At 43.0% G+C, this 20,260-nt stretch overlaps 1 protein-coding gene across 1 annotated transcript; it reads right to left on the bottom strand.

The window, feature by feature from the left end:
• Nucleotide 1: 1 nt before the first annotated feature.
• On the bottom strand, nt 2–19,924 carry LOC308366582 (integrin alpha-M-like; the record flags this gene model as incomplete). Its single annotated transcript, XM_080840298.1, has 29 exons — nt 2–82; nt 594–704; nt 1,009–1,122; nt 1,350–1,460; nt 1,696–1,782; nt 2,211–2,309; nt 3,661–3,739; nt 4,694–4,780; nt 4,889–4,968; nt 5,067–5,165; nt 5,831–5,972; nt 6,317–6,390; nt 8,531–8,662; nt 9,609–9,988; nt 10,476–10,621; nt 11,111–11,244; nt 11,610–11,822; nt 12,546–12,692; nt 12,920–13,044; nt 13,189–13,312; nt 15,794–15,873; nt 16,180–16,330; nt 16,592–16,742; nt 17,005–17,147; nt 17,260–17,384; nt 17,754–17,868; nt 18,009–18,079; nt 19,472–19,575; nt 19,827–19,924. 29 exons carry the CDS (start codon nt 19,922–19,924, stop codon nt 2–4), a joined length of 3,603 nt encoding a protein of 1,200 aa, XP_080696424.1.
• Between the last annotated feature and the right edge of the window lie 336 nt (nt 19,925–20,260).

A 20,260-nucleotide genomic window follows, 5' to 3' on the forward strand; every position in this document is an offset into this window, starting at 1 on the left:
TTCATTTTGTCGTCGTTCTCTCAGCCTGAGCTTCAGCTTCTGCTTGTCTCAACTTACCGTAGTGACTCTTGAAGAAGCCCACCTGAAAGAAAATTCAGAATCAGAATCAAAATCTGAATCAGAATCACGTTTATTGGCCAAGTAGGTTTGCACAAACAAGTAATTGGACTCTGGATTAAGTGGCTCTCAGTGTACTAACACAAAATATACAACGCAACACAACACAGCACAATACAACACAACAGCACGGAACGGTCAAGGAAATGTATACAGGGAGGAATCGCTATATACAGGAGCTGTACAACAAACAGTGCAAAGAAGTGGAGAGGGCAAGAAGTGACGAGGTAAATATTAAATGGTAAGAGAATGATGTAAGAAGTACAGTACATACAGCCTGTATAGTTACACAGTAAAGGATGGAATGTTTTGCACATTTTGTATTTGAAGTGTCCTACTCTATGTATGTAACCACAGCATTATGAATTTGGGTAGAATGTGTTTCTCACGTACTTATACATTTCAAGCCAGACCAACTTAAAAACAGATTGATCGACTAACTATGTGATTGGTTGATCTACTGATCTAGTTCCCACCTTGACAAGGACAGCTGTCATGATAGCCAATAGCAGCAGACCACCAACAGATCCACCAATGATCTCCTTGGTTAGATCCGGCTGCTCATAGACCTCCACAAGAGTCTCGATCTACAGGAAGCAAGGACGTATTCTATGTTTCATCACTTATACGTTCCCTGATGTTATTTTTACGTTAGTGGGACTTTTTAGTTTGAATAGCGGGTGTTAGTTAGTGAGTAAAAATACAACAGCCATTTACAAAAATGTCTACACCATAGAAATACAACCAAATATTTGTTATAATTGATTGGTATAATTATAATAAAATGGCAGCTAAACAGAATTTTGCTATGTAGTGATATTTTTTTTCCTAATGACTTCCTCCTCATAGTAATACATAATGCAGTGTGGCCAAGAAGGTTTCTCCTGTTACCTTGGCGACAGGTGCGAGGCGGGAGGAGTCTGAGGAGTAGAAGATGTATTTGTTGTTGTCGTACTCCAGCGTGGCAGAGCTGACCAAATGGAACAAAGCAGAACGCAGTCCAGTCTGAGAGAAACAACAAGAAAGAAGGAGAGGAAACAGATCATAATAATAATGATGATGAGAGGAAGGAGATATTGATAATACGTAATGCATATAATAATAATAATAATAATAATAATAATAATAATAATAATAACCAATGCAATGACGAGTAGTGGATGTGTCTGTTTTCCACACATTATTGAACAAAGATAAATCATTTTAACCCTTTAAAGTAACAGAGTCAGCACCTGTTCAATCCATCCTGAGCTCACGTTCCCTGAGATCGTGTAAACTCTGCGGGCGTCTCTAGTCATGTATGACGTACACCTGAACTCCAGACACGCAGCAATGGAGCAGTTCTGATGAAGATGACAGATGAAGAGAAAACAATGTAACACATACAAAATATGTACAAAGATTTCATGTGTTGTAAATTTGTAAATAAGCATTATGTTATAAATGTACAAACAGAATGTTTGGTATATCATGTAATTAATCTAAGCTATTTTGATGCAATAAACAGTGGGCCTTTCTATTTGAATGGCATTGTCTGCTTTAAAACTACACAAGCAGAAAAGTAGGTCTGCTCATCACCACAACGGGTTCTTTGCTCTTCAGGAGGGTCTCTTTAAAATCAGTGACGTTTGGTTCCAGCTCACCCCCTCTAGTGCAACCCATGATCTAGTGTGAGACAGAAACAAGAACTCAGTCAATGTCATCAAGACAGGCATGAACTATTAATAGACAGGCATAGACCATTCATAGCCATGCATAGACCATTCATAGCCATGCATAGACCATTCATAGCTATTCATAGACCAATCACAGACAAGCGCAGACCATTCACAGACATACACAGACCATTCATAGCCATTGGTATTAATGGTAATTTAAGTAAGTAATCTAGATAGGAACTTCCTCCATGTACTTCAGTTTAGCTGCAAATTTAGCTTGATTCATCAGAGTATTTTCATTCAATTCAATTTTGGATTCAGGTGTCTGATGTTTACACTTCATCAATGATGAGGCAAATTTGACAGATGATCTTTGTTAATAAAAGTTCAGTCTAATATGTCTTGGTCGTCTGATTATAAAAAGTAAGCGCTCACCCTAAGGCTGTCCACATCCGTCCAGATGTCTTTGCCTTGAAGTCTTACTGGAACTTGTATTACAACAGTCAGATTAAGTCCTCTAAGAATGTTTGTCACCTGGGAGAGAGAGAGACAGAGAGAAAGAGAGAGAGAGAGAGAGAGAGAGAGAGAGAGGCGAAAAAGAGAGACAGAGAGAGAGAAAGAGAGACAGACAGACAGAGAGAGAGAGAGAGAGAGAGAGAGAGAGAGAGAGAGACAGACAGAGAGAGAGAGAGAGAGAAAGAGAGAGAGAGAGAGAAACATTGGACAAGATGTAGACAAGGTGAATTGGGTAAAGTGTGGGTAAGACAAAGGGCACTATGGTTGCATTAAGAGAAGATGAGGTGGATTGTGGTTGTTTGTGTCAGCAATGACAGATGGATGAAAACAAGTCCGAGCGGACAACAAGATGCGTCAACTCAACTCTGCCACCTTGTGGACACAGGAGGGAATTACAATTGAAAGAATGCGTTTCAGACAGGCGTTTCAGACCGACCGACCGACCGACAGACCGACAGACAGACCGACCGACGGACGGACATACCCTCTTATAGAGATGCCGGACGCATCTAAAAAGAAAGAACAAGTCTTGTAAGTCTACGTAGATACCTTTGTAAAAGAGTGAAATGGCACATATTAATAATGACAATTAATAAGCAGCCATGAGGCACTGAAAAGTATATGTTTGCATTCATTCAGGGCTGTTGGAATGAAATCTTGAACAGAAGTATATTCTTCCAAAGGAGCATGAACGTAGCCCCAGAGAGAAGTCTGCTTCCCTGATGGTAATGTCCCTGTTTATTTGACTCCAGATGATGAAACAGAGAGAGAGACATTGGACCAGATGTACTGTCCCTGTTTCTATGACTCCAGATGATGAGAGAGAGAGAGAGAGAGAGAGGAGACATTGGACCAGATGTACTGTCCCTGTTTCTATGACTCCAGATGATGAGAGAGAGAGAGAGAGGAGACATTGGACCAGATATACTGTCCCTGTTTCTATGACTCCAGAAGATGAGAGAGAGAGAGAGAGAGAGGAGACATTGGACCAGATGTACTGTCCCTGTTTCTATGACTCCAGATGATGAGAGAGAGAGAGGAGACATTGGACCAGATGTACTGTCCCTGTTTCTATGACTCCAGATGATGAGAGAGAGAGAGAGAGACATTGGACCAGATGTACCGGCCCTGTTTAGATGACTCCAGATGATGAATTAGATAGCTACTGTATATGGATGAAAATGTACTAGAATATAGCGGTATGGCATTAGCAAAGTTGACACACTTCTACTTTGATGAAATGTCTGTTCATTGTAACATTAATTAATAATGTTAATTTAATTAAAAAAAATATATCAATGTTTTGGATAGCAGGCACCTTCCCCAGGGTTTGTGCCATGTCGATGTTTAACTCTCAATCAAACTTTACCTCTAAGTTCTGCATCACTGTTTTCTGCATGTCGCTGTTCCCAGCGGTGAAGTTGATGTAGTTGGTCGTGTTTGCGAGTCTGAGGGAAACACAGCAAATATACGAAACTTGAGTGAGTGATGTAGTTTGTCGTGTTCGCGAGTCTGAGGGAAACACAGCAAATATACGGAACTAGAGTGAGTGATGTAGTTGGTCGTGTTCGCTAGTCTGATGGAAACACAGCAAATATACGGAACTAGAGTGAGTGATGTAGTTGGTCGTGTTCGCTAGTCTGAGGGAAACACAGCAAATATACGGAACTAGAGTGAGTGATGTAGTTAGTCGTGTTCGCGAGTCTGAGGGAAACACAGCAAATATACGGAACTAGAGTGAGTGATGTAGTTAGTCATGTTCGCGAGTCTGAGGGAAACACAGCAAATATACGGAACTAGAGTGAGTGATGTAGTTGGTCGTGTTCGCGAGTCTGATGGAAACACAGCAAAGATACGGAACTATAGTGAGTGATGTAGTTGGTCGTGTTCGCTAGTCTGAGGGAAACACAGCAAATATACGAAACTTGAGTGAGTGATGTAGTTTGTCGTGTTCGCGAGTCTGAGGGAAACACAGCAAATATACGGAACTAGAGTGATGTAGTTGGTCGTGTTCGCTAGTCTGAGGGAAACACAGCACATATACGAAACTTGAGTGAGTGATGTAGTTTGTCGTGTTCGCTAGTCTGAGGGAAACACAGCAAATATACGGAACTAGAGTGAGTGATGTAGTTAGTCGTGTTTGCGAGTCTGAGGGAAACACAGCAAATATACGGAACTAGAGTGAGTGATGTAGTTAGTCGTGTTCGCGAGTCTGAGGGAAACACAGCAAATATACGGAACTAGAGTGAGTGATGTAGTTAGTCATGTTCGCGAGTCTGAGGGAAACAGCAAATATACGGAACTAGAGTGAGCCCCAGAGGACTTGTGTCAATTGCATGTTTGGCATAGAACAAATCTTTAGACTGACATTCATAAAATACAACAGCAAATCTGAGTCCAACCTTTTAATGATGACGTAGATGCTGTATTTGACTCCTATCTCCCTGCTCTGGCTTAGCTCACTGTCGTTAGAGTGTACATCATTTCCACTGGAAAAGATCAAGGGTGAGGTAAACATCATCATCATGACTGGGGGGATAATCACAATTCATTGATTCTACACCATAAACCTATTCTATTAGTTATGTGCCATTTACCTGGAAGCCTGGGCCTCAATGGTGACCGTTTCATCAAACTGACTACTACCGTCTACTCCATACAGAATTACAAACACCGCCTGTGGCACAAAAAGACATTGTGTTTCTGTATTTGTGTGTGTGTACATACAGGTAAGTGTGTGTGAGCATGTGTGTGTGTGACTATGATGAGTTTGACCTTATGATCAGCCCTAAGGATGGGTCTGTTGATGCTGCAGTCAGTCTTTCCCTGGGTGGATCCATCTGGACTGTCTAGAGAACTGCACTCCACTCTGCCCTGTCACAGCAAACACAGACACAAGCTCAGTACATTTCCATGGAAACTATTTTCATTGCTAGATATGTTTTTACAGATAGATACACATACATCCAATAGATAGATTGGACAGACAGACAGGCAGGCTGGGGGGAGACGGACGGACAGACAGACAGACAGACAGACAGACAGACAGACAGACAGACAGACAGACATATAGATAGACAGATAGATAGACAGATAGATAGATAGATAGATAGATAGATAGATAGATAGATAGATAGATAGATAGATAGATAGATAGATAGATAGATGTAATTTACAGTGTATTAAAGTATGATAGAGGCTGCGGTCAGATAGTCTAAGCGTAAACCAGTCTGTTATCTTTTTTCTGCATGTTCCTCTCTGTTTCTTCAACAGGGTCACATAAAGTCTCACACACACACTCACACACACACACACATACCCACATACATACACACACACACCTGGGTCCTACTGAATGTCCTGTAGGAGAGGCCGTGAGGGGAGAACAGAGACACACACACACATATAGTCACACACTCACACAAACATACATACAGACACACACACCTGGGTCTTGGTGAAGGTCCTGTGGGAGAGGCCGTCTGGGTAGGACGGAGACACACACACATATAATCACACACACACACAAGCATACACACCTGGGTCTGGGTGAAGGTCCTGTAGGAGAGGCCGTGAGGGTAGGACAGAGACACACGGGTGTTGTAGGAGTTTTCTCCTCTATTTTCCACCATCACCGTCACACTCATCTCCTGTGCAATGCCCACCTCTAGGGTAGAGGACCTGCCAATGGCAAGAGAAGGAAGAGAGGACACTTTGCTGAAACAGCCAAAGTGAATTAAGCCCTTACATCATGTGGTCATGGGGTATTATTAACTGAGGGGTAGATTTAGTTTATATTCCAACATGATTGATTGAGGCCTCTACAGTGGAATGAGAGCAGGAGATGGAAATGCGAGATCATTAGACTCTCCAATTCTGATCAATCAAATTAAATCAAAATGTATTCATACGGCACATTTCATACCAATGCACTTCAATTCTGATGTAAGATTAAACGAGACACATTCATCTTGATGACCATGAGTTTCACCACAGTACATCACAGATGTGCACCGAAGGCTTACCCAGAAAAGTTGAAGTTGAGATGGATGTTGTCAGTGCACACTCTGTCCTCTCCACAGTCAATTTCAAAGTTTAACTAGGACACAAAATAAAACCCGGTATGACAAGTAGACCAAGACACAATGTGAGGCTCTGTATTCCCGGGACCCATGTGCTTGGGCAAAAAATGAGAAACATGTCTGGTGTTTCTTGTGGAGAGTCACACAGGCCATCATGAGGTCATACTTTTTTGGGGGTGAAATGTATTTGGTGAATAGAAGATATCAGCACTTTGGGGGTTGATACCATCTTAATGTACAAAGTTCTCAGTCAGAACAAAAAGGTGGGTTTCTACGTTTTTCAGAAACATGGGAAAGTGTCGTCACTCCACAGTGCATTCCCACCTGGAATCACAGGATCATACGACCTGGGATAAGGAAATAACCCCAGGCATGCTTGATCTTACCCCCAGGCATGCTTGATCTTACCCCCAGGCATGCTTGATCTTACCCCCAGGCATGCTTGATCTTACCTCGAGGCATTCTTGATCTTACCCCCAGGCATGCTTGATCTTACCCCCAGGCATGCTTGATCTTACCCCCAGGCATGCTTGATCTTACCTCGAGGCATTCTTGAGCTTACCCCCAGGCATGCTTGATCTTACCCCCAGGCATGCTTGATCTTACCCCCAGGCATGCTTGATCTTTGACTTTGTTTCTACCTTGTATTATTAAGCAATATAGCACGAGTGGGAGTGGGGTAGGTAAGGGATAATCCCACGGGTGGTGTTCGGCCGTAGCCATCGAGGCCGAAGGCCGAGTGGCGTAGGCAACAACACCCGTGGGATTATCCCTTACCTACCCCACTCCCACGAGTGCTATATTGCTTTTATAAAACAATTCTACTGTCAACAAATTAACATTTCAACACAAAGTTATTGATTCAAAATGGTTTATTTCGCCATTATTGACGAATAACCTATAGCATGGAACGTCTCTCGTCCGATCAGAAACAGCTAAATTACGCGCTAGAACCCAATTGTTTTATAATGGCGAATAATTCTACAGCTTCATGTTTTATTCTCGATTTAGCTTAGTCATTGTGTTTAGAACACTTCTTTTGAATTTGAATTGTATTCGGTTCTTCCTTGTATTACAATACATTGTTGATTGTTAATCTGTAGTAGGCTATTATCTTCTGACGTTACTAACTTTCAGTAGTTGACAGGAACCGGCAGGATTAATTCTTTGTCATGGTCATGTCAACAGTGTGATACTCACAGTTACTGATTGTACCAGGTTTGACAGTTATAATAGTTTAGTAGTAAGTCACTATTTCACGGTCTGCCAGCAGAGTTCCGTTGATCCCGGTAAGGAATAGTCCTTGGGGAAGGAGTAGTAACTCTCAGAGAGACTTAATATTATTAATGATCATTTAAGTCTTATAAAGGCACAAGCATATCGGCTGTGTTTAACATATAACTGGAGTCAGATTGGTCAAGAGGCAGCTTCAGCTATCTCAGCAGTCTCACTAGGATGCCTGATAAGATAAATCATGCTTTGCCTTTGGCTGTTACTTAGACTGGTTTCCTTCCTTGGGCCAGCAGCACTTCCCTAACTAAGAGCTTCCCTGAATTTTTCTCAAATGTTGTCATCACTTTGAAGTGGTCTGGTGTGAAATTAACATGTAAAAACATGTCTCCTTAGAACTAGGCATACCATGACCTCAGTGGTCAGAGCAGGTAATACGTGATAAGGGAATACATTTAGAAAAACTGGGTCCCTTTATAGATTACTTTTTGACTTTGAATATCCAAACACTTCCTGTTCACAATTCAATTGTCTCTACCCTTAACCTCTTAAGTTATGCATACAAGCCACTGAGAAACCACTAAGAAAAAAGGGAGATATCAGGGATATTCACACAGTGTACAGAGTACGGTCATGAGAATTAAGCTTGCTTCCAGAGCAGTTAGGTCATGGGATTTAAGCTTGCCTCCAGAGTGAATCTACAGATTCACCTGCTTGAGTTGCTGTGACGTCATCAAGATATTAAGATCAAGATGAAGGTCAAGACATTACTAATTGCCTCTGTGGGGAAATGTGTTTTGGACTCCACACTACAGCACCTCGACAAACAACAGACACAGAAACACGTAGGAACATGAAACATTGTGCGTTGTGTTGGGGTCGGTTAGGACATTGAACCTGATCCCAGAACAGCTCGGAGGCTCGTACCTTGTGGTCTGAAGTGTTGGAGGAGCTGCGGGCCAGCTTTGGTCTCAGCTCGTCTGCAGACTGGATAGGAAGTCCCTGGAAGGAGAAGGAGACCTGGACGTCCACAGGATTCACAACATCCTCTGGGGAGCACTGGGAAACGAGAGGGCATGGTTGATGTAGAAGGGGCAATAAGAGGGCATGGTTGATGTATAAGGGGCAATAAGAGGGCATGGTTGATGTATAGGGGGCAATAAGAGGGCATGGTTGATGTATAGGGGGCAATAAGAGGCCATGTTTCACCAAAAATGTATTGAATAGATTTCAGCAATAGTGGTTCAGGAGGTAGAGGAGTTGTTAGCGATCGGAGGGTTACTAAATTAGTTTGATCCCAATTGCTCCCCACCAGTCGAGGTGTCCTTGAGCAAGGCCCTGAACCCCCAGCTGCTCCGGATGTGGCAGGCTGGCACACTAGATAGTAGCCTCTGCTATCGGTGAATGAATGGGTGGATGTCTGAGGCATTAACCTGTAAAGCGCTTTGAGTGCTCCATGAGTAAAAATGTAGTCCATGATGTATGACGAATGGCAGTGCATTCCTACTTTGTGAGAGAAGCTGTCTTTGTTCATTTGTTCTTTGGGTGAAAAAACCCACATGCTTTCTTACGGTAATATAGTATAGCTCACCCTGATGAGAAACACATGCAGCAGACAGAATCCAGAGCACTAGGGCGTGGAGGAGAGATACAGCCCATTGTGAAAGCACAACTCTCTTTGTCATTAGGGTAAATACTACCATATTTTGTCTTTCATTCATTTAACACATCCAGACCTGCTGTTTGCCTTGGTTTAAAGGGTAGAACCAATCATGCTGTCCTCCCTAAGGTAGCCAGTAACATGTGGTTACGTTAGCTAGAGCAGGTAGGATACAGGGACAAGGCTTGATAGCCAAAGAGGGGTTGGATCTCTAGTTCACCATGGCTGTAACGATTCACTGTTAACATCAGAAACGCAATCAACCAACAACTCGACCAGAGACACAGCCACAGCACAACCCAGTCCAGCCCATAGACGTAACTGCCCAGAGCCGTACCAGCCCACAGCCCAGCCCAGAGCCCTGCCCAGAGCCCCGCCCAGAGCCCCGCCCAGAGCCTCGCCCAGAGCCGTACCAGCCCACAGCCCAGCCTGGAGCCCAGCCCAGAGCCGTACCAGCCCACAGCCCAGCCCGGAGCCCCGCCCAGACCGGTACCAGCCCACAGCCCAGCCCAGAGCCCCGCCCAGAGCCGTACCAGCCCAGAGCCCCGCCCAGAGCCCCGCCCAGAGCCCCGCCCAGAGCCGTACCAGCCCACAGCCCAGCCCGGAGCCCCGCCCAGAGCCCCGCCCAGAGCCGTACCAGCCCAGAGCCCAGCCCAGAGCCCCGCCCAGAGCCGTACCAGCCCAGAGCCGTACCAGCCCAGAGCCGTACCAGCCCAGAGCCATACCTGCACATAGAAGGAATGGAGGGCGCACTGCTCCCCCAGAGCTATGGTCATCTCATGGGTCCGCTCCCGCTCCTCGTCCCTGAAGTAGGCTCGAGACATTTGACGAAGGTAATCCAACTTCAGTGTGTAATTGAGTTTTGCTTGCAGACCTGTGTCAAAGAAAGAAGGATTGCTATTTTGTATCACTCTATGGTTTTCAGTCATTTGGTGGATGCTTTTTAAATCCCAGTCCACGATGTGTTAGTTAGTTAGTTGGTTTGTTGTGTAAGCTTGTTTGTTTGTTCATTTATGTGTTTGTTCATTAATTCTTAATTTTTTTAAATTCTTTAAATTCATTCATTTTCGTATTCAGTCATTGCCAGAGATAAAGGATTGATGCAAAAGCTGTACAACAACATTTTGTAAATCTATTACTAAAATACTAAATATAACTGGTGTCCTTCTAGGGAAATGCTGAACAGCACCAACTTACAAGAGCTATGTTTACCTGGAAAGCTGTCTTTGGTGATTTTGGTCATGGTGAAACACACAGACGCGTTGATCGGCTGGGGACTGGAGCAGTCGTAGATAGACACAGGGATTATGGATGGGCTTAGCATCATGCTTGTGTCTACAGATGCAATGGGACTTGACCTGCATGTCATAAAACAATGTTCCAATTACAGTCAAATCACGCTGCAGAAAAAAAAGTGCATGCAGGTGTGTGTGTGTGTGTGTGTGTGTGTGTGTGTGTTTGTGTGTGTGTGTGTGTGTGTGTGTGTGAGAGTGCATGTGTTGGTGTGTGTACAGTAGAGTTTATCTCACTGCTTACAACTATTTAGCCTGTGAGTTTGCCTGTCCATGTGTGTGCACACACACCTGTTATCCAAGTGTATCCCAGGATTCTGAGGGGCAGTCCTGATATCTTGCTTAGGTGTGTGTTAGCTGTGTGTCTGTGCGTGCCACTGCTTGTGTGTGCCCGTGTGTGCCCGTGCTTGTGCATGTTCATGCATGTACGTGAGTGTGGTGTATGTGTGTGTGTCTGTGTACTGTTTTAATAAATGAGAGAAAACAGTGAAAGTGATGATAAGGACACAGCATCAAGTGGACTTGGTTGTGCACGGAGGCGGGAGCATAAATAACCTGAGCAGCAGAACCGCTCCTTTGGACCCGACTGCAATGTCAGGCAGCCCGTCTCCACTATGATCCAAAGCAGACTGGGCCACAGTCAGGCCAAAGAACCGCAGACCGGACCGCACAGATGAACCTGCAATCCTCTGTCATGGACAACGCAACAGAAAGAGAGTTCAACACAATTTCTTTCTGTTTTTGAAACCAAACCAGCAAGAAAGTAAATGGTAATTTTGTGTTTTCCTTCGTGAAACAGCTGCTCTTTGAGTTAGCTGCCTTTTGAGTTAGCTGTCTTTTGAGTTAACTGTCTTTTGTGTTAGCTGTCTATTGAGTTAGCTGTCTTTTGAGTTAATTGTCTTTTGAGCTAATTATAATAATAATAATAATAATAATAACTAAAACCTAATTTATATAGCACCTTTAATGCAAAATAATGCAGCCCAAATTCCTACATTTCTCTTTGACCATCTCTCTTCCTCACTATCTCTACCTATCTGTCTCCCTCTCTCACCTGTGAGTAGTTGGGGTTGACTCCTTGTCTCCACCCGTTGAAGATGTACACGCTGCCCTGTCCATTATCCTCCAGAGGAGCTCCCACTGCCACATCCCTGATCCCATCCCCGTTCAGGTCTGCCAGGCTGGCCAGAGACGAGCCGAACCTCCCCCTCTGACCCTCCATCCCCAGCAGGGACACACCAGTGTCAGACACCTCCATGTGAATATGCTGCCCACAGAAAAAAAGACCACAGTAAAATCTGTGAAACGGGTGCTTTAGGATTAACAGAGAGACAGTAAACTTTACAAACTTCCAAGTCCAATTCCCATCTCTAATACAGTCACCACTTAAATCATTACATCCCTCTTCCGATCACATCCTCTTCAACCAAACTCACCATCCATGTATAAAACATGCAGCCTACGGTGGCATCCAATCTCAGTCTACTATTCAGGCACTCACCCTTTCACCAAGTCTAACTGAGTGTGCAGCTATTGTTAAGTGGTAGGGTAAAGGTTTAGAAGAATTCATAAGTATTTTTATGTCAACATTGCAAAAGGTAGTTTGGTCATGTGTATCACAGAGTTTATGGTTACCAACTGTAAAATGGTGGTTTCATCACATCCATCACTGCAACTGTACAAGGCAGTCAGAATTATGCTACCAACAACAGTGATAATTACATTATCAGGCTTATTTCACGTATGGTACAGGAATATGCACGAGAGTGGTACATATTCGATCTTCGACATTCCAATACCTTTGTCGTGAACAGTTTAGTGTTTGTTCTACAGGGTTTAGGCCTGGCACTGTAGAAATCACCAAAAATGCATTGAATCGAGTTCAGCCATCTCCTTTCTTCATACCTCCTTGTCAATCATGTACAACATGAATTATATTATGAAATCTTTGATGACTGATATGGATTCTGCCTGAGCATTTTTCTCATACCTCCTTGGTGAATGTATAGACAAACACTTTCCCCTCTCTCCCTCCTTCTGTGTGCATGGGGGCAGACGCCAGAATCAGATCAGTGTTGGAGTCTCCATCCAAATCCACCACACACACCTCTGCTCCAAAGTAAGCACCGATCTGAGACTGAGAGAGAGAGAGAGAGAGAGAGAGAGAGAGAGTGAGAGAGAGAGAGAGAGAGAGAGATGATGATGTTGTTGATGGTGATTATGATGAAGCCGGTGATGTTTAAAGGAATGCTAGGTAATATTGGCACCTTTGCAAATTTGTTCTTTGTATTTTTGTGCTTGGGTACAGTAGCTGCTTTGTGTATTTATATAATATATGAGTTGTTATCACAGTGACCTCAGTACCTGTTTGAGCATCTTTGGGTCTTCTCCAGGAAAGAAGACCATGAGCAACCCCTTGTGTTTATACCTGGGGGCCCCCATAACGATGTAGTTCTGTCTGTCTCTGCTTACTACAGCCATTGAATAGCCTGGAGAAGGTTTAGTAAATATGACAATAGAAACATAACTGACTACTAACTTTCACTTTTGCATGACACTATGTAAATGAGACACACAAAGCTCAAGATGGCAGAGTATAAAACATTTCAGTGCCAGAGTGAGTAGTCTCTCACCCAGATAGCTGTCAGGAGTGACCTCATGAACCCTCCTAAAACTGGGCGTCTTGCTGGACAGAGGGATGTCCTGGTAACCCCCCCTCCACCCATTTGCCCCAATCACACTCACTAGAAACCTCTCCTGCAAGAGAAAAAGCATAGAAGCTCGCTTTCATCACCACAGGTAGTTCCAGTCTTACATAAACAGTCATTGGTTAATTATAATGGGCCCTATCTTGCTGATCAGGAACGCAAGTAGGACGGCGCCAAACGCAAGTAGCTGTGTGGGCAGCTCTATGGCGCAGTTGCTATTTTAACGGCGGGAAAAACACACTTGCGTCCAGCGCAAGTGTCAAAAGGTTTGGTCCAAAGGAGGTTACTCAGCCATAGGTGTGGTTTGGGCGTAATATGCAATAAACCAATCCGAGCGTCATCTCACATTCCCTTTAAGAGCGAGGAGCGCATAGTCCATAGCGGCTTGTTATTTTGATGGCGGAATTACCTGGTGGAAGACCGGAGAAGTTCACAGCCGAGGAGACCGACGTGAGATTTACACCAATTTTTTGGCAAGCCATATATAATTACAAGGAAAATAAAGTATTTACCACTTGAGGAAATCATTGTGAAATCCATATCCAAGATATTTTAAAAATAAGCATACATGTAGCCTACACATTGACCCAAATGATTCAGGTTAATTGAAGCTGCGTGACATTTGATTTATTGTATGGCTTTGTAGAAAGCCGGGAGATAGATATATATGGGGATGCGAGAAACCCTCCAAAAGTAAGCAAAGTCAAGCAAGCATGTCAAGATATTGCCGTGATTGTTTCTGCAACGGGGCACCCGAAAACGTTGCCGAAAACGCTATAATGACGTCCGGAGACGTGGGACATCCAAGCTGGAAGGTAACACACGTTCTCGTGCCTTCACGGGAGGTGGATCTGCCTCGACCCAGGATCTGACGGCAGCAGAGGACATCGCCACGTCTACCCTCACGCCTGAGAGCGTGCAGGGATTTGGGGGCATGGAAATCGGCACCCAAGCCAGTGCACCAGCTGACCAAACCCAAGGTACATAAATAAAGTCCACATACACAGAGATGAGTTTACAAGATTTATAATAATACTGGCATTAAATAAATGCAACAAAGCCATACAATAAATCAAATGTCACGCAGCTTCAATTAACCTGAATCATTTGGGTCAATTGTGTACGCTAGATGTATGCCTAGTTTTTAAATGTCTTGGATACGGATATCACAATGATTTCCTCATGTGGTAAATACTTTATTTTCCTTGTAATTATATATGGCTTGCCAAACAATTGGTGTAAATCTCTCGTGAAGACGACAGAAGTAAAGTGTAGCCTACAGGTCCTATACTGTGCGGGCAAGCACATGCGCCCTTAAAATAGCGTTCTGAATACGCGTTACAGACTTTAGACATTGCGCCTCACATTAGACCAGCTTTTTTTTGGTCAATGGCGCACGGCGCACGGCGTTGTTTTGAAAACTGCAAAATACCACTTGCGCCAGAGAAACGCCTTCTCTGTTCCGCCCCCGCCCATGTCGGCGCAAGTTCATTTCGAAGCGGACCTCTGGAGGGAAAATCGCGCTGTGCGCCGGGTGCAAGATAGGAATGATACTTGCGTCGGTGACAATGTCACTTGCGCTGGGTGCAAGATAGGGCCCTAAGTCTATGGCACGGCGCACGGCGTTGTTTTGAAACTGCAAAATACCACTTCCGCCAGAGAAACGCCTTCTCTGTTCCGCCCCTAGTCCCCTAGGTGCAGTCACCTTCCTTAAGCCTGTAAAATAGAGCTACTGTCTCTCCCGAAGCCCTGAAGTTCGTTCGGTGGAAGAAGATTCAGAGGCCTCTGAAGGAAGGGTATAGAAGGAAGGGTGGCCTTTGGGCGGGGAAACATAGCTAGGGAAAATATTTAACAGGGTAGGGCGGAATCTATGACGCAGCACTATGGTTTCGACTGAGCTAAATACCAGGCAGAAGGGTTTTATTACTTTTATTATGATTTTAATATTTTAAGCCTATCGGAACATCAGGTTCTGATACGATGTTGACCATTATTTTATTGCTCCTGCAGCTTGCTTTTATTGATTTTATGTAAAGCACTTTGAATTGCAACTCTTGTACGAAATGTGCTATATAAATAAAGTCTTACTTACTTACTTTCTATTATGTTGTTATATATGATGCATAGCATTACATTAGTGTTGTCAGTAATATTATACAAGTGATATAAGTCCTTTAAAATCTGAATTGTCTTGTTTAAAAAGAATACTAGCTATATTATAAATGGTTAATGGACTGCATTTATATAGCGATTCTACTCATAGAGCACTCAAAGTGCTTTACAGATGGATGCCTCAGACATCATACACCGATGGCAGTGGCTACTATCTAAGTTGCACATCGGGAGAGGTTGGGGGTTCAGTGTCTTGCTCAAGGACCCTTTAACACTTGGTGAGGAGGAGACAGTATCGAACTAGCAAGCTCCGTTTGCTAAACGACTCCTCTACCTCCTGAACCACTATCACCCATAATCACAATCATTTAAAAACTCACTAAAGTAGCAACACAATCATTTAAAAATCGGAACTTACATCTGGGCTTGAGACAAGAGCTGCACTAAATCCATTCTGGGCAAATTCCATATGGGTGGAGTCACCAGTGGTTTGGGTTCCTGGGGTAAAAGAGGGGGGTACAGGAAACAATCACCTCAACATTCTCCTGCATAAGCCCTGACCACCAAGCCTCCATTGCAGTGTCTTACTGACACAATAGAAGAGTTTGTGTGTGAGCGTTTTCGTTGAAAAGTAGCGAGCTAACTAACATGTGAGGGAAATGTAGGGTGGCAGAAGGGGAAGGGAAACAACAAGTTGTAGATGTACACAGCCTGTATTTGGTAGATATACATAATAATACAAGTGTTTCTTCCTTTGGTTGTAAGCACACTTGCAAGTGCTGACAAATCTGAATGTGCCCATACCTTCAATGGCGATGATGCTCTTTTCCAGGGTATTGCTAATTTTGTCCAGTGCCTCAAAGCTGTCAACTTTAAACATGTGGTCTGATTCTGGTGAGGACGCTATGCTTATGAGCTCATTTACTGCACTCTGGCTGTTAAAAGCATTGCCAACCTGTATCATAAAGAGGAGAATTAGCATCTCACATTCGTGGAGAATTAGCACCTTACACCAGCGCAAGTCACATGCTTTTGAAATTGTATCAAAATTTTTTTTTTTACAGTTCCTCAACTGGAAGAGCAAGCTGCTGGCAACTCTAATATCATGTAACAACATACTAACAAAATGCATATCCGGACAGGACTTTAAATATCATTGGAGAAAGGCATCTGCTAAATGAATAAATGTTTAAAATGAATATTTAGCTCCTCATACCCCAATAGCGTATCTAATAATGTTATTTCTGTCAGCCTGTGCTGTCACAGAGGGATATTGGTTTGAATCTTGGGACTCCCCATCTGTGATGACAATGAGAATCTTGTTGGCTTGAGGTCGCGCTCCAGCAGAGGAATTAAACACACTGTTCCTGTGCAAATTAGCATAAACAGGTTAATGATATAAACTTCAGATTATCATATATTATTATAGCCTAAGCACTTCATGAACAACAGACAAAGTTATTTAGTGCTTATGAGTCATGAAGTCCCAGTGCCTTTTTAACAGTTTAAATGAAAGAGGATTAATATGGAAGAGAAAGTGGTGCCATTTTTAGAGGAAAGTCTAGTCCAGGAGCTGGTCCAGGGGGCAAATTAGAACAGTTGAAGGTTTTAGGTTCATTTAAGACTTACACAACTTTCAGGATGGCACTCGCAGTATTCGTCCATTGTCTTAACTGCTGAATATTGTCCACCTGACGTTCCCATCCTGTTCTCTGAAACTGGTTAAAGTTTGCGTGGATGATGCAGGTGGTGGAGTACTGTGCAAATGCAAACTGCAGGAGGGGGACAAACAGCTCAGCTGGTAAATAGGGGTAAAGTCAACTGTAAATCTATATGGATTGTTATAAATAAGGTTATGTAAGTTCAGGAAGGAGTCAGGCTCACTTTGGTGTTCTGCTTCAGAAGTCTTCGAATCAGATTCTTCACAAACGTTTTCATGGCACTGAACTGGTTACCGCTCACACTTCCAGATCCATCCAGTAAGAAGGCAATATCTGTAGGCTTGCACTCTTAAGAGGGAACATTTAGAGCACCGCCATTTTACATATCTTATACAGAGTTATGTTTTTGCTGCGTCAGCTAATAATGTTCAAATGAAGTCATACTTTATATATATATTACATATTTCCTAATATGTCTGGACATAGTAAACTGAACATAAAAATGCTATTAAATGGATCAAATTGTGCTAAATTATATTACAAACTAATTTTATATGATCAAATAAGAAGGACCTGGACCTGTGTGGAAAATGTTGAACTGAAGAAAAAGAAGTTTGTGTATAGAGAAGAGAAGGTAGCAGACATTTTGGAAGAGCTATGATACTTCTTCCTGATATTAGCGTTTTGTATGAAGGAAAATTGTGTGTGTAGTCCTACCTTCAAGAGAAGATGGCAGCGGTCCGTCTTGTTGAAGTGATGGACTAATGCTGAAACACATCCCGCCATAGAGATTGATGCTGTCACACTCTTTAGGGATAGTCGGACCACAAACCTGACCGACAACAAAAGTAAGAAAGAGTAAGGAAAAAGAAAGTAAAGCACAGGAGAGAAAGAGTGTTGGCAAGAAGAAATACTGGCAGAGAGATGGGATGGGAGGGGAGGGGAGGGGAGGGGAGGGGAGGGGTCGCCTACCACTGTCTTTGGGGAAGTCTCAGTCTTGCTCATCGACAGGCCAAGGGACATATTCACTCCATCTGGGGGAACTGTTAGAAAATAAGAACAATAAACAAAACTGAGAGCAAAGAGCAAACAAAAAAAATAGGACATTTAGAGGAGGCAATTGTACTTAAACTGATACTACGAGCTTAACTGCTTATTTAATGAAGGCTGATTAAAGGGTAAGGATCTGAAAATAAAAATAGAAAAAGTTAAAGTAAAATTAGACAAAATGTACTGAATAGTTGAAAGCTGCAGAAGAGGGGAAATCACTGAAAGTTTGTGTGGCTAAAGAAACTCTCATGAGCACCTCAAGTGGACACCCTGAGTACTGCCTTAGCCCGTAATAATCAATTAATTCCGTCACAGTTTTTACACAGGGATGGATAAACGAACGGGCCGTGCCCAGGCCCAGGGGCCCCTAAGCCAGAGCCTCTGCGTGAAGTCGCTGTTATGTATTTCTTATTTGTGGTTGAAAAAGGTGTATTTTGTTAATTTGCAAATTGCTTTAATTGAGTGTACCTGTGCTGTGTTGCAAAATGTGAATGAGCGCCAGGGGAGCACTATATAGACAATGCAGTCAGCGCGGAAGGTTCGTAGGCAAAGCAAACCCTGCTTTCTAAATTCTTTCGATCATATGGATGGCAAGGTGTCGTATGTTTAATGCAACAGTGATCAAGGATGATATTTTTTGTAGCAGTGAAACATACTTTATGCTATATAATCCATCAAAATGGCAAACCTGTGTCTATCATGGTTTTCAAAAAATTTAGAAACTATTAAAAAGCCGATGAATACATTTTTATTTAATTTGTTGTTTTTGTCATATACAGATATGCAATGATGATTGCTGGGTAATATGTACAGCATCTTGTTTGCCGATGTCAAGTCTCTATTTGATCATGTGACGAGACGATACGATTTAGCTAGTTTAGGCACAGAATCTGAATGTCAAGACCTACAAGCGGACTGAGCATAACCAGAGGCACAGTACACTTGCGGAACGACGCCTTTCAAACATAAAAGTGGTGATGCATGATTTGCAAAGGACAGGTTAGGCAGCCCATTCAGCCTCTCCTGCCTCATGCTGCCCAGGTAAGTCTTAATCAATTTCGATCTGGAAAACAACCACTTGGCTGTTGCCCTGTCACACGTCAGAAACAATAGCAGGGCAGTGCACTGAAGGTGGATGTTACGGAGTAAACTTCGACCTGTTTACTTTCCCAATACAATAGCCAACGAATCTAATTCGACCGTTAAATCCAACACATTGTTGGTAAAATATATGTAGATTATACGCCTAATGGTGTTTGTGTGTGCGTGTTTTGGCCCAGGGGCCCGGGGTTTCTTCTCATCCATGTTAACCATCCATCCATGCTTCAACAACACACATACACACGTCTAACCGCATATATCTATATGTCTATACATGTACATACCAGCTATATGCAGCGGTGAACAGGAGCTGGATGAGACCTGGCATAGGTAAACCTGTCCTCTCCTATCCACACTCTGCTGCTCTAGAGGAGCACTTACCAGCAAACTATGAACAAGAAAGGCCATGATGAAGTAGGTGCACTATGTTGTCGATATTTAAAAGGTACAATTAATAAGCAGCTTTTCCACTACAACTAAATAAGACAATTAAATAATATCCCCCTATTTAGCCGTGAGTTTGTACTGAGCTAACCTGTTCCTTAATCAGTTGCAAGATACACTGCATTTAACACACTTATAATACACACTGCATTTAACAAATTGCATTTAACAAATTGCATTACTCCATCCCCATACCGTGATTCACTGTGCTGGATCACTCTGTAGCCGAAGCCTTCAGCGGATTGGTTCATGTTTTTCCAAGGGGTAGCCTCAATGTTATAAGCCATCGCCATCCTATGTCCTAAAGAAAACACACACCAGTATAATTATATATTCTAGATACAGACAAGATAAATGAAACACAGTTCAAACACAAGACGGTAGACAAGGCAACGACAGAAAGCCTGGTGTCATTGCTGAAGGGCCACTGGCTCTAGTCTACAGGATAAAAGGCTGTCTTTGTGCCTGAGATGGTTTCCCATGTGTGTTGATGCCATTAGTGTTGTTTAGGGAGTTATGACGTAGTAGCCATTTACATAAAAACCAACTGACTTTTCCATATGGAAAAAAGCCTTAGACCCTTTTTTTGTCCATTATCAAAGAGCACATCAGATAAGAATAATGGATAC

The sequence above is a fragment of the Sprattus sprattus genome (genome assembly GCF_963457725.1).
Source record: "Sprattus sprattus genome assembly, chromosome: 6".
Classification (NCBI taxonomy): domain Eukaryota; kingdom Metazoa; phylum Chordata; class Actinopteri; order Clupeiformes; family Clupeidae; genus Sprattus; species Sprattus sprattus.